General features: G+C 37.4%; 1 protein-coding gene across 8 annotated transcripts in view; it reads right to left on the bottom strand.

Annotated features, from left to right (window-relative positions):
• Window positions 1-226: 226 nt before the first annotated feature.
• Exoc1 (exocyst complex component 1) overlaps window positions 227-14479 on the bottom strand; it is a 51542-nt gene continuing 37289 nt past the window's right edge. For 7 of the 8 annotated variants that reach the window (XM_013518548.1, XM_013518550.1, XM_005392877.2 and 4 more), the window contains 8 exons: window positions 14035-14198; window positions 13101-13208; window positions 11427-11503; window positions 10583-10811; window positions 6932-7115; window positions 5004-5203; window positions 2216-2410; window positions 227-891 (listed from right to left, as the gene is read on the bottom strand). In XM_013518548.1, the coding sequence (XP_013374002.1) occupies window positions 739-891; window positions 2216-2410; window positions 5004-5203; window positions 6932-7115; window positions 10583-10811; window positions 11427-11503; window positions 13101-13208; window positions 14035-14198 (1310 nt within the window). In that variant the 3' untranslated portion in view covers window positions 227-738. The remainder of the gene's footprint in view (window positions 892-2215; window positions 2411-5003; window positions 5204-6931; window positions 7116-10582; window positions 10812-11426; window positions 11504-13100; window positions 13209-14034; window positions 14199-14479) is intronic. The other variant, XM_013518549.1, reaches the window with a different exon arrangement.

Raw genomic sequence — 14479 nt, forward strand, 5'->3', positions numbered from 1 at the left:
TTCTTTCTTGATGTTGGCCATTCCAAGAGGGAATCTCAGTGTTTTAACTTGTATTTCTCTAACGGCCAGCAATGCTGAGTGTTTCTTCGTGTATTTATTGGTCATCTGTTAGTACCTTTCTTACTATTACACTTGTAAGGGTTCTGTGGTAGATAGACTTGCATTTAATTTTTATGTAGTTTTTTTTTATTAGAAGATAGCATATAAAGGCAAGAATGTTATCAAATGTGGAATTTTAAAAAATTTTATTTCAGCCATTACTAGAGTCACATAATCCTCAAAATCTACGTTTACAACTGATAAGCTCACGAGCTTTTAACAATTTACATGTTTCCTAGTGGGAGAAAACTCTGTACAATATCTTAGTAGTTCCATGATTTTAGAATAAAGATGTAGTGAATGCTGAAGGATTCCCAAGGTGTTACACATGTAGGACAGACACTCTCAGACACAAGGAGCCAATAAACACAACTTCCTGTTCAGTCACTGAAAAATGCTAACAGCATTTCACGATGAGATAAACGCTCTAAGTCAGTATACAACCTCTGAGCAAATAAAATGGCCACACAGGTTGGTATGTGTACACTTAAGTATTTTTAGTTCAATGCTACTCATTGATCTGACATTTAATATTACAAAAATGTGACAGTCTAGGTTCTCCAAGCAGTTGCCTGATTTTTTTATATAGTATCTGGTATACCAAGAGTGCTTTATTTATCTTTTTTTCTGTTGAAAGCTTTAGTGGGACTGTGCAATGCTGGAGCAGTAATCCAGAATATCCTGAATAGTAAATTCCATTGTAATACCAGATCCAGGGTAACACCGAGCTATCAAGCCTTCGAAGTGCTTGTACTGGCGTATAAATTCATCTTGCATGAGGTGCCAAACCACCTATTATTAAAAAGAAAATAAAAGCCATTAAGCTATACATGAAAATAACTCATAATCAAGTATGCAGAAATAATGCCAAGACACAGTCTAAGAACTCTGCATAGTACGGTAATCATGAACGTGCCTTCTGGACCCAGAATCCTAAGACCTACTTACATGACTTGTGATTTCAAGTACATCACATCACTGCTCTGTGACTCAAGCTCCTCATGTGTACAGCAGGGTATTAACAGTAATACTTTCCTCCTAAGTTTCTGGTGGGGGTTAAATGAGTGCATATAAGCAAAAAGCTCAGAACAGTATCTGATACAAATAAGCACTCATTATATTTTAGCTATTAATATATATATCCCAATATCCAACACCAATATAGTTATGCACAGTTATGTACAGAAATAAAATGATTAAATGAAAGGCAATAATTACTGTTTAAATTCCATTTCAGATAAAGTTTAAATTTTTCTTTATCTTTCAAAATTAATGATGAAAAACACTGCTTGACACTGTGGAGGACTCCAAGGTGACCCAGACCTGTTGTAATCAAGTATATAATTTGTAATCTAGTAATACAGACAAATGTGTAGATAACGATCAGGACAGAATTTGATGCACATGTGACATAATAGCTTATAATTACTGATGCCTACTCTTAGTTCATACTATTTCTTCCATCTAGAATGCCACTCCCTCCACTTTCCTTATTAAAATATTATCTGACTTTTAGAAGTCAACACATTCAATATCCTGCATGAGGCTCTCTACGATGTTGAAATCAGAATTACTCTTATTCATCTCCGGGCCTTTCAGCACAGTCTATAAGGAATAATGGCTTAGTTCAGGGTTCACATCTGGCTCTACCACTCACATCTAAGAGGTCTTTACTGTATTGCCCCATCTCTCTTAGCTCTGGTTTCCTTACATATTAAATGGCGATAACAGTAACAGTAGTGCTCACAGAAGTGAGGAATCATTTCCACTTTTGAAATACGGAAAATGAGTCTCAAACAGGTGAAGTAACTCGCCATGCAGCTCAATCTGAATCAGACTATGAACCTGTTTCTAACTCTAGTCCCAACTCAGAACCTCTCCGCTCTACTAAACTACATTGCATTTCCCTATTCTCCTAAAATCTATACTGCAGTAAACGAAAACAAATCCAACCAAGAGAGAGAGAAACAATTTACATAATTCGTTACCACAATAATACAGAAATATGGTCTATATGGAATTTCCCTCTTGCTCTACAATTAGAAAATCTATAGTATTTCTAAGAGGACTATTTTGAATATATCTTTAAACCAGAACGACCCAGAGTGGAGCATACCTGGAGTAAGTTCTCCTCTTCACACAAATGTTTATCTACCTTCTTGTACAGGTTATCGAGACCTTTCTTCACTTCCTTTCCAGGGTACTCTTTAATAACTTTACGAAGTTCTTGCTTGTTAAATGCAAGCTGGTAGCTTACTTCCTCCTCTCTTATACCCTGTGCTACACGAGCTTCAACACCTTCAAAGAAATGCTTCAAAGAAATGAAAAGAAATAACGAGTAAGAACGACTTTTATTATCCAATTTAAAAAAAAAAAATCAGATTATAAAGTAGTATCTATTCACTATATAAAAACCAGACAACATGAGGAAGTGTAAAGTAACAGTCACCTATTATATCACCTATTATACCCTTCAGAGATAACCACTGTTAACATGTTAGATTTCCTTCTAATTTTCCGATGTGAGTACATAAATTGAATCTTAATTTCCTATGTTGCCTTTTCCATTTATTATTATTTTGATGCTGGGGACTGAACCCAGTGCTTCACATATACGAAGCATGCACTCTACCACTGAGCTACACACTTTGTTTTCTTGAGTATGTATTTTACTGGATACATACTATTTAATCCACTGACTAAATCACAATTTAGGTATTTATTCATTCCTCCCACATTGGTAACTATTATTTTCCTTTCTCAAGAGTTGCCAAAATCTAATCATCTTTTAAAAAATCTGTCATTAATACAGTTGTCATAAATATTTTAAAGTATGTACACATAATGCCTTTCCAGCAGAAATTTCTACGACTTTATCTACTTAGGTGAGAAGTACAACTATTTTGAAGATCTCCATACGTATAACTTGCTTTTCAATTAATGTATCTTTCTGTCAACAGTGTATGAGACTGCTACCTTTCATTATTATTATTATTGTCTTTAAAACAACTGCTGCCAGAGTGAAAAACAGGCTTGTTATTTTATTTAATCCTTTGGCTATAAAAGGAATGAACTTTTTTTTAAACATTTAGTAGTGATTCAGGACCCCTGCCAACTTATAGGTTGGGTATTGGTGCCTTACTGATTTTAAAAAAGATCTTCATATTAAATACAAGGACTTGTATTATTTTAAATATTCTTCTCAGGTTGTTTTAGGTATACTTGTCATTTTAATATGTAGTTTTATTGCTTGGCATGCTTACATTTGAACACTATACAGTGTAATACTGAAAAGCCCAATAATACCCTCTTGTTACTTTTCAAGAAAATGTATTTCTTTATTGTTATTTATTTTTCATTGAATTATTTTTTGATAAGTTTCTTTCTGGTGTTTTAAAACTTTTTCTTCTGTAGCAGCTTTTAATTATGTAGTACTGAGATACAGTAAATAAATTGATTTTTGGTGTCTGTGACTCTTACTACTTTATCATAAACTAGTAATTTTTTTTTATTTTAAAGAGAAAAAAGATACGCAAACAATGAAATTGAGTTTCAAAACAAATTAGTAAGACAGTTACAATAGTTGACACATTGTGTATTGTTGTCTTTGTAGTAGAGTACAAGACATAGGCATGATACCTTGTCTAGACAATATTAGCACAAAACATTCTTTTCAAGAACTAAGAGAAGCTAGCTGTATCTTAACTATCTTGTGTATACTTGTATTTTTTTCCTTTTCCCTTTCTTCCTTTCCTCTTTCCATCACAGTTTGTCTTTTCTTTTGAACAGTTTCTTCCCAGTTCACAATATCTATTATACATTTCGGATCCTATTTTCTCGTTCAATGTCTCACACTAGTAAGACAAGACGGTATTTACACATGTGGGTCTGATTTATTTCGCTCATCAGTATAAACTAGTAATTTCAACATATACAGGCAATGATAATCTTCACTCTCGTTTTTCTAGTTCCTGTTTCTATTTCAGATCTTATGGCACTAGCCAAAGTTTCAAAAATAATATTAAATAATAGAGGATCTAGTAATGTTTCTACTTCAAATCTGATTTCAAGGAAATGTCTGTTATAGTTATGCATCATGGAGACCTTCACTATTATCTCATAGACTTTTTGGGGCTGGGGATTTAGCTCAGTGGTACAGCTCCCGCCTGGCAAGTGCAAGATTGTGAGTTCGATTCCTGGTACCAGAAAAAAAAAACAAAAAACAAAACAAAAAAAAACCATTAAAAAAAGACTTTATGTGATTAGAGGATTCTCCCTCGTTCTTAAGTTTGAAGGAGCTTATAAAGAGTTGGTTCTGCATTTGACTACATGTCTTTTAGATTTCTCTGAATTGTTGACAGATGTATGTTTTTTACTTGATTTTAATTTCAAATGAAATTTGTCAGAAGGATCTATTTAAACTTCTGCTACGTTTTAAAGGTTCTCGAAAACCACGATTTTTAAACTTTAATTATTACATTTGCTCCGCGAAAGGATGTAGATCAGGAAAAAAAGGAAAAGGCAATGTACAAAACCAAGTTTGGTCTTCCTTTTACCTTGATAAAGCTTCCAAAATCTTCACTGCAGTAGGCATAAAGGCTGGTCGTTTAGGAGACGGAAAGGCCAGTCTACACTCACCCCCAGCCTCGCCATTTAAAGCGAGTATGACAGCAGGCAAATGTACTTACTTTCCGTTTCTTCATCTGTAAAGCGGTTACTACTACCTTGGCGCAGTCGTTTTTAATAAGAATTAAAAGGAATAATGTACAAGAGCATCTCGCGGTGCCCGCACACCGACGGCGCGAAGCCCAGTCCTCCCGCCCAGCCCCAGGCCAACACAGCGCATTTCACGGCAACTACGCAAACAGCAGCACGCAGGTTGAAAACCAAGAAAGGTGCATTACATTTAGTTTCTCAAGAGGTTGGCCTAGAGAGTAAATGACGTAAGACTGGAGGTGATCCGTGTACTTGAGTTTGGCTTCTTTCTTTTCAGCTTCTAGGCACGAGATTTTCAAACGAGAAAGAGTTGCAAAAATATGGTGGAAGTTTTCCATCATAACCACGTCTCGGGGGGTCTTCTGGCTTTCATGTGCTACTTTCTCCACTACAATTAAAGCAGGAAAGACAGAGGAACATCTCCGATATGAGTATACCATAGTTACGTGATTTTTTTTCATCTGCAAGTGTAAGAGCACATGTCTACACTAAACAATATATAGCACATTAGAGGGTCTTTATGTCCACCTGCACAGAGTAAGTCATTCTAAAACAGTTGCGTATACATATGAAAGTTCAACATGTAGAAAGGTAACCTTTTTAAATTAGCAGGGACATAATGAATTATTCAAAATATGTTAGGATAACCTGTTGGTCCTTTGGAATAGTGAAATAAAGTTATTTCACTGTTTTGTATCAGCTAAATTCTAAATTGCTCAAGTACTTCAAATGTAAAAACTATAAATGAATATAATCATAAGTACCAAAGAAAATACAGCTAATTAAAGTAATACTGTGATAGTGTGTAATTTGATGAAAACCTTGAGATTCACATAAACCCTTTTACCCAGTTATTCCATTTCTAGTAATTTACCTTAAAGAAATCTGGATGTATACAAAGATACATAAACTGGAAACAAACTAATACAGGCAATAGAGTTGCTAAGTAAATAATGATACACAGAAGACTAAAATGCTTATGGCCATCTATAATAACCGATTAGGTAGATAATAGGATTGTAGAACCCAGTAGCTTCCAAAACACTGTAAAATGATAAAAATTTTAGACTAAAGAACACACAAGCTACGTGCACACATATGAGGGAGTGAGACCCTGAAAAGTTTGGAAGAATGAAAGTTAAATATTATCTCTGCATAATAAAATGACAATTTTTATTTTCTTTCTAAATTTGTTTTCTGATTCTTTTGGTGTGTTCAATGTTCTCAACTATTTTAGATTTTAAAAGAAAAATGAACCATGCAAACACCTAGTCATGAAATCTGTCTTTTCTCTAAACTTGGTTTCACTGAAAATGTTAATGAAACAGATAAATGATTCCACTTTCTGTCCGTTCAGTGTTTAAAATTCCTAAGTATATGTAATCAGATTACCCACTTCAAGTTAAACTGACAAGTGCAGACTGGTTCTGACTGACTTATGGGATCTGATACAGGAAGACAGAACTATGGTCTTAGAGCACTACTCTGCCTTGTGTAACATACGAAAATTGAGGCCTGGGGAAAAAAAAAAAAAAAAAAAAAAAAGAAGAAAATTGAGGCCTAAAGATGTGAATTGATTTGTTCAAATTGTGCAGTTGTAACTGATTTGTTGAACTACCTGTTCTCAGCACTCTTAGTAAAATGTTAATGTAGTATCTGATGCCACTTTTTTGTTTTAAAGATTTTTTGTTCAATTTTGCACAGTGACAAGTCCCTATGAGCCCTAAAACGTAAGTGGTTCTTCATCAGTAGCAAAGGGTTTATGTGCTATTTATTTTTTAAATTTAAGACATCTTTAATAAGGCCGGGGATATAGCCCAGCGGTACAAGTGCCTGCCTGGCAAGCGCAAGGTCGAGTTTGATTCCCGGTACCAAAAAAAAAAAAAGACATCTTTATATCAGAAAACCTAAAAGATTATATAGAATGTGTGTGTTTGTTTGTTTTTGCGGTACCGGGAATCAAACCCATGACCTTGCGCTTGCCAGGCAGGCGCTGTGCCGCTGAGCTACATCCCCAGCCCAGAATGTGGAAAATGAGGAACATACCTGTCCCCAACTTTTGATCAACCAGAAACAACAAAAATAACAGCCACAATTCTTTAGAACAAAAGCTTACCATTAACAAATACTCCTCTGATAAGTTTGGTATATGCTTTATCCAGATCTCCACGACGCTCGGCATTTTTAAAGATTGATTCTGCGAGTCCAGCAAATTCTTCAAATTCAGCAACAAATGGAAGAATTCCTACTTTACTCTTCTTTGAGATCTTCACTTCTTCCATCTGCCTTATTTGGTTACTCTGAAGTTAGGCAGAAAGGAGGGGCAAGAAACCACCAAGCAATTTAGAACCTACATACAGTTATAATCAAATGCATATATCGTGGAGGTAGGACACTAGTACTTAGAACATCGTTTGTTTGTTTTTTGGTACCGGGAATTGAACTCGGGACCTTGCGCTTGCCAGGCAGGCACTTGTACCACTGAGCTACATCCCAGGCCCTAGAACATCTGGATAATGGGTTTTTTGGTTTTTGTTTTTTGAGACAGGCTCTCACTCTGCAGTCCAGGCTGGCTTGAGCTCACTACAGAACTCAGGCTGGCCGCAAGCTCCTGGCAACCCCCCTGTGTCAGCCTCCTGAGTGGGGATTACAGGTGTGTGCTACCACGCTCAGCCCGGGTGATGTTTTACAATTTGAAGTGCTGAAGATGAATCACAACAAAGATAAGAAAAATGAATCAACTATTTATCTAAAACATTTATTTTAAAAACAAGGAAAAATTATTTAAAGCAAGATACTATTAAGCATTATGAACTTCAAGTCTTTCTTCAAAGTAAAAACAACATATATTTCTATCCTTTATGAAAGATGAGGTCAGGCACTGCCCATTTGAAGTTAAGTAACAGCAGATACCAGTGCACATATATACAGGCTCTTTCCAAATGACTCCCGGTTGATGCCGTGAGGCCAAATTTGAGATCTGCAGCCACTTCCAGGGCAGAACGGGCACTTCTGTAGTGGGTTCCAGTAGTGTGTCCCACATTTAGTTGCTGATGTGAGATTGCTCCAACAGAGCTCTTATGCACGACGGTGACAAAGTACAAAATCCGTCTCACATGGAATGCAGACATCTGGGCTCCAAAAGATCTACGGATTTAACTAGGGTTCTACGTAATTTTCAGGGGATCTAAGTCTACTCACAGTATGCTGCTGGCAGTAGCCATACAGCATTTCAACTGTTTCCTAAGATTTCATTGTACTGGGATTTTGGGAGCATAAAAACCATATGAAATATGGATTGGAAAAATCATTCTTTTTAGGACGTGAGTACCAGTGTAAGAAGACTTTCCGAGTACTGTCGACTATTTCATGCTCTCTCTCCTAATGTTCCACTCCATCTGCGGTGATAGCTATAAGGCATAAAAAATGGATGCGGTAGAGGGTTTGGGGTTTGGCTGGCTTTGACCAGCAGCTCCATCACTATTTTATTGTCAGTTAAAGTAACTTCACATCTTGAAGTACTTACCTGACATGGAAGGGGTGGTGTTGTGAGAACAGGCTTAGCCAGGCTGCATAAAATGTCCACACCTGTGCCTGGTACGTAGTAAGCACTCATTCAGGAATGCTGGCCTATTGTTTTTATCAAGCTGCATGCAGATATTTTCAGTTTAATGTTTGAAGATACTTGACCATTTACAAAACATTTGAGGGTGGGGTGGGAGTTAAGTCCAGTGACTTGGGCACGCTAAGCATGAGCTCTACCATTGAGCCACACCCTGAGACCCAGGAGCTGTTTAAGTGACAGCTATCTTCTCTGGATTTCTGACAAGTAAGGTAGAAATACTGCATTAAGAGCCACAGTGAAAAAATTCTGACAAAAATTATTCTGATTTTTTGCGTGCTATCGGTATGCATTACTGCAGTTGGTTCTAATGTCACCATCAGAAGGACACGGAGGCTATTTAGTGTAGCACTGCAACTCTGGCAGTAGCCATACAGCATCATATTATTTTCCCATGGCAATTTAACTAAATCATATAATTCTTAAAGGTGTAACAGTGCAAATCTGTATCAGTATAGTATGAAGACTCCTGAAAAGCAAATCACAGTTTAAAAAAATACAGGACCACAAAGTCCAGTGTGATGTCTAGGACTTTATAAATTCAGTTCCAGTTCAAATAAGGCTAGCTTTCTTAGCCCTGTTCTTTGAAGAATACCAGACACTTCGCTGAGCTCTGGTGCTACCTTGTCCCATTTTCTGCAGCCATTTGACATGCATGCTTTTTGCTCACTATACACAGACCAACACCGTTTCAGCATCTCTATGCGCTAGATTCTGCTCTTGTCCCAAAGACCGAAACATATGGGCCTACTGAGAACATACGGCCTACCAAATACCATCACAAGATCCGAGTTAAAACAGCAGACAGAATAACGAGAGGTGGCAAAAAGAACCAACCTCCGCCTTAGTGATAAGAGGCGGGCCGTTAGATACACATGCAATTTAGGAGAAAATGTGAATTTGTATCTTTGTCTTAAGTTATGTCATTTCTCCACTGCCTTGTCTTGATAGCAATATGACCATTTTTAATAAGCCTTTACTATGTAAGCTATCAGTTGTAAGTTCTTATTCTACGCTGGGAAATGTGCTAAGTACTGCATGTGAACCAACGCCTTCACCTCTCTGATGCTACACCCTGTGTTTACTGGGTTAAGAGGTACTACCTGAGCTTCCCTTTTACTGATAAAAGCAGCTGAGCCTGTGTGTTCTGGAAACACACCGTGCCCTTTCCATTTAATGTTACAGCTGTGTCACGTGGACTCATGACCCTGGCCTTTGGTAGCTCTTCCTCTTCCTTTCAGCTACCATCCTACCGTCAGATTTCCCCACTTTATCACTACTTTCAGATTAGGAAAAACCTAAAATGGTCAAATTTCTCAGCATTTCAAATACCAGCTGAGGTCATTTGGTAGGGAAGGTGGTTTAATAAGCTTCATGCGGTAACATCTGAGTTTCTAGAGTAGACATAGTTTTTTTATATTTTTAAAAGCTAAATATCATTTTTAAAAGTATAAAAAACAATGACAAGGATTTTAAATGCCCTCAGTATTTTTATCTCCTGTTCATGGACAGGCAAGAGGCGGACTACATCTTAGTAGCTACAGTGGAATATTCAAATGATACATATCTATTTAAACAGTAGGTACATTAATGAACTGAAACTTTTTTTAAGGATCTGCCTCAGCTCAATTCATATCTACAAGCTGACCAAAATCTGAGAGACAATAAAAATATTAATAATTCTTTTCCAGAAGAAGGAAAATGATGATTTCTGAAAGTTATATGAAAAATGTACTCAAAGTGATATGACTGCTGAAACTAGTAAGCTATTACTAAAATTAAGGAATTAAACTATCTATCAAATTCATTTTCTTATTAGAATACATGAAAAGAAATACGGCAGAAACCCAAGCGCTGCTCCACCTCCATTACTCAGCAAGCTGGGACGTCAGTTCTCCGGGGGATGCGGAGCAAGTGCTGCCGCCGTGCCACTGGTGCAGAACGCGCCCCAAGGCGGAGACGGCAGCCGAGGGGGCATGGTGCTGCCCCACTGTTTACACGGGTTGTTGCCAACAGCCTGCTCTCAAGGGTTTAGGAAAACAAACAGTATATCCCCAAAAGACAGCTGCAAATGCATCCCTTGATTTAAATACATTAACCTATTTTTTTACAATTATTAGAATCCTTATTTTAATTAGAACTTACAATGCATTTGTCAAAGTTCCTTTTGACAGTTACCAAGACATTCCCCAATGTAGTACTGAGAAAAGAAGCGGGGTCCACGTTCTCCGCAGTCCACACATGATGGCTCATCTTGACCAGCATGTACAGGGAATTAAAGCTGTCGATTTTGTCTCCTAACGCAATTAGGCTGTTCAGGTCTGGCTCGATGCAGCGGAATATTTTAATCATCATTTGGCGAATCATATCTCTCCTGTTCAGAAAGCACACAGAATATATAAGGCTATTACACACTTCGCATGAATTTGCCTTTCATTTTAACCTGCTACAGTGCATAGAAAATGACTTTAATTTGATCTTTCAACTTAAAACATCCTAAAAAGATAAAATGTCCTACAGCTTTCCAAGATAAAAATATTTTATTGACGGTAAGATTTATCATTTAAATTAAGCATTACTTGTAAAGTCTGGCTCTGATATGTGCTTTGTGATTTCTATTATTATTATTATTATTATTATTTTTTGGTACCAGGAATCAAACTCAGGACCTTGCACTCGCCAGCAGGCGCTGTGCTGCTGAGCTACCCCTTGGCCCTGTTTTGTGATTTCTAAGAAATACACAATTCAAAAGCTACTCCAGTCACCAAACATTAGCACTGCTTGAATCTTCTGTGATCACTGGAGAAGAGCTGAAAACCACAACAGGCCCAATTTTAATCCAACAAAACATTCGAACGAGACAGCGGGCCTCCATGCTTTCGGTGGGTGATTTTAGGTTCCTGAGGGTCCTCTGGGCCTCTCCATGAGCAATACTTCTCCCAGACTCCACTGAACTTTTCCACAATAGACACCAGTAGCAGATACATACTCCGACGAAACAGGCAGCGGCGTGCCAGGGTTATGCTGCCGTGATGGTGTTACTCCATCCAAGTCCTCTGCTTCAGTCTGCAAAGATTATTCAGGCACTTTATATAATAAAAGACCAACAATTTGACTAGTTTATATAGCAAAGCCTGCTCAGTCCTAAAATGCCTAGGAGAGAATACATTATAAAAAATAATTTTTCATGGTAGTATTATCAGTAAAACTACATAAAGCAGTATAGTGCTTAAGAATGTTCACGAAATGCTCTGTTCTCAGATCACAGCCAGGACAACTGTGGGTGAGAAGTTGTGTCTTCGTGAGTGCCCATGACAGGGAGGATGGGGCAGGAAGGGTGCAGAGGGCTGGAAGGGGGCTGGGAATGGGACGGAAGTGCAACAAAAACCAGAAAATGTCCGAAAACAACTTTAAAAAGAACTTAAAATTTTAAGAAATCTTACCAAACATTTTAATAAAATTTCAGCATTTAAAAGAATGCTATTAAAAATTCTTACAGAAGCCAAGTAAGAAAATTTATTACCATTATCCCATCATCAACAATGAAATCCCAGCCATTTCTTTTGTCTTTTTGAGACAGGGTTTGGCTATGGAATTGTGGCTGACTTCGAACTCATAGCGATCCTCCTGCTTCAGCCTTTCATGCTGGGATTACAGGCATGCACCACCACACCCAGTTCCAGCCATTTCCAGTAACAATGAATTTAATTTATGACTGCTTTTAGTACGTTGGTTGCTAACTTAAAAATCACTCTAGTGCTTGCCTAACATGCATGAGGCCCTGATTTCATTCCCAAGATCACAAAAAACAAAAACAAAAAAGCCCCACAACAACAGCAAAACTGTATTTTCAGCCTATTCGTATTGTGGTTTTAAGGTTTTCAAAATATTCTAGAAAAATCTCTCATTTCGTTCTCTTACACTTCTGACACCTTAAAAGGCTATGTGAATAGGCATCATTACATTCATTTTGTAGAAGAGGAAAACTGGGCATTAAATAATTGGTTGAAGGTCGTTAGCTCGTCATTAATACAATCAAAACAGGTCCAGACTCAGAGCTGAGGCCTCGTGTTATGGTTTGTCTGTGGTTGCATACGTAAGGGAGAGGAAGAGGATCCTTGCCGCCATTCCTCCCTTTTGGTGCTTGCTGCTTTTGCTGTGTTCTGCGCCCTGAGCTGTAGCCCTCTGCCATGTGCCACTCTGCCTTGTCACCTGCCAAGTATGGACTGAAACCTCCACAAACTGTAAGCGAAATAAACCTTTCCTTCCTTAATTTTGGGCGTAAAGTATTTTGTCCCAGCAATGAGAGAAAAGTAACCAAGACACCTCGCTTCTCTTTTTCCCACCTAGTGTACTAACTTTTTTTCTCTTGGTAATTACTAAAATGTTAAAATTGCCTTTCGAATAAGGTTCTTTATAAGGGTAACTCAGACATCTGTCCCCCTTGCTAATTTGGAGAATATTTAGGCTTAAGACATTCTGGAACATCACATGTCCAAATTCCAACTATCATTGTTCTAATTATAGTATGACAAAATGTTTTGAAGATCTTTACATTGCAAATCCTCTCCTTTTCTGTTAGGATATGAAATTGGGACACACCTTAATTAGGTTAATTGTGGCATAGGCCAGAGATACTAGTCAAAATAAATTTGAGCCGTACCATAGTTCCAGGCATACTCTGATGTTGCTGCAGTTTGAAAAATTTACTTATGAAGTCCTGTTCTGCCAGACACAGAGGCTCCAGTTCACTTAGTACTTGCTCGAAGATCTAAGGAAAACCACAATGATTCTACATGAAAGAACTGTTAAATGCTTAAATCACATTTTATCTTTAATTCAGTCTTCTGCGGGGACCACGGGGCTATCCTCTCAATAATCTCTGTCCATGCACCTATAATCTTAACAGAATCCCAAAGACGAACTCTTCCAAAACTGGCAGGCCAATACAGTATTATCAAGGTTCTACTGGATCATAGAACACACCTAAAGTAAAACTTGGTTATTCACTGTAAATCTGGAAAGAGGAACACGAAGACGAACTTTTCGAACTTGATATACAGTGCAGAAACTGGTTGAACTGTTATGTCCTTTTTGTGCTTGCTCAGACAACTTAGTTATGAGATGCAAACATTTGATGATTTATAAAAACAAACATTAACAAACTTTTGTTATTTAATTGAATAACATAATAATGTTTTTAATAACATTAAAATGTTAAAAACATAATGTTTTTAATAACATTAAAAAGCTTTGCTAATGTTTAATTGAAGTGTGAATTGAATTCACACTTTAGTTGTCATTTAGTATATTTTTTTCAGAATCGATTCAGAATGATTTTTTTGGTTTTTTGATGTTTCTTTTTTCTTTTTTCTTTCCAGTACTGGGAATCGAACTCACGACCTTGTGCTTGCCAGGCAGGCCCTGTGCCGCTGAGCTAAATCCCCAGCCCCTCAATTCACAATGGGAAAGTAAGATATGGTTAACGTCTTAAACATAGCCAAAAGAGCAGAAATCTTTAAAGACTGGTAAATAATCAAAAGCTGCTAGTAAAAAAGTACTGTAATATTTAAGAAATACTTGTCATTTTACTCTACCTTATCAAATTTGGTTCTGTCGGCAACATCAAGATCAGAGGCAGACATGTTTCCCATATCCAGCAGAGAAGACGACTGGGACCTGCGATTCCCTGAGCTCTGAACACTGAGTTTATTTAGACTAGAAGTAGATCCAGTTAATTTTCCCGAACTTCCATGAAGACCTAAGAAACAATAAAACTTTGAAAGTCGTGATCTCTACGAATAACAACTCCAGAGTATAAATGAGGGTACCTTCTAAAACACAGCCTCGACTACGCTGGTCCTCCAGGACTCACGTCAGTGTACAAGTCTACCACATGGGACAGGCTGTAAAGTGTCCTTATCTTCCACTGACATTTGCGTCCTATTCCAGGGCGTGTCGTAAAGGAAGTAAAACTGCACAGACCCATACAAAAGGACTGGAAGGTCCTTAAAGATCATATAGTCTACTCCCTGCCCAGTC

Source organism: Chinchilla lanigera, unplaced genomic scaffold (assembly GCF_000276665.1).
Source record: "Chinchilla lanigera isolate Chin_1 unplaced genomic scaffold, ChiLan1.0 scaffold00046, whole genome shotgun sequence".
Lineage (NCBI taxonomy): Eukaryota > Metazoa > Chordata > Mammalia > Rodentia > Chinchillidae > Chinchilla > Chinchilla lanigera.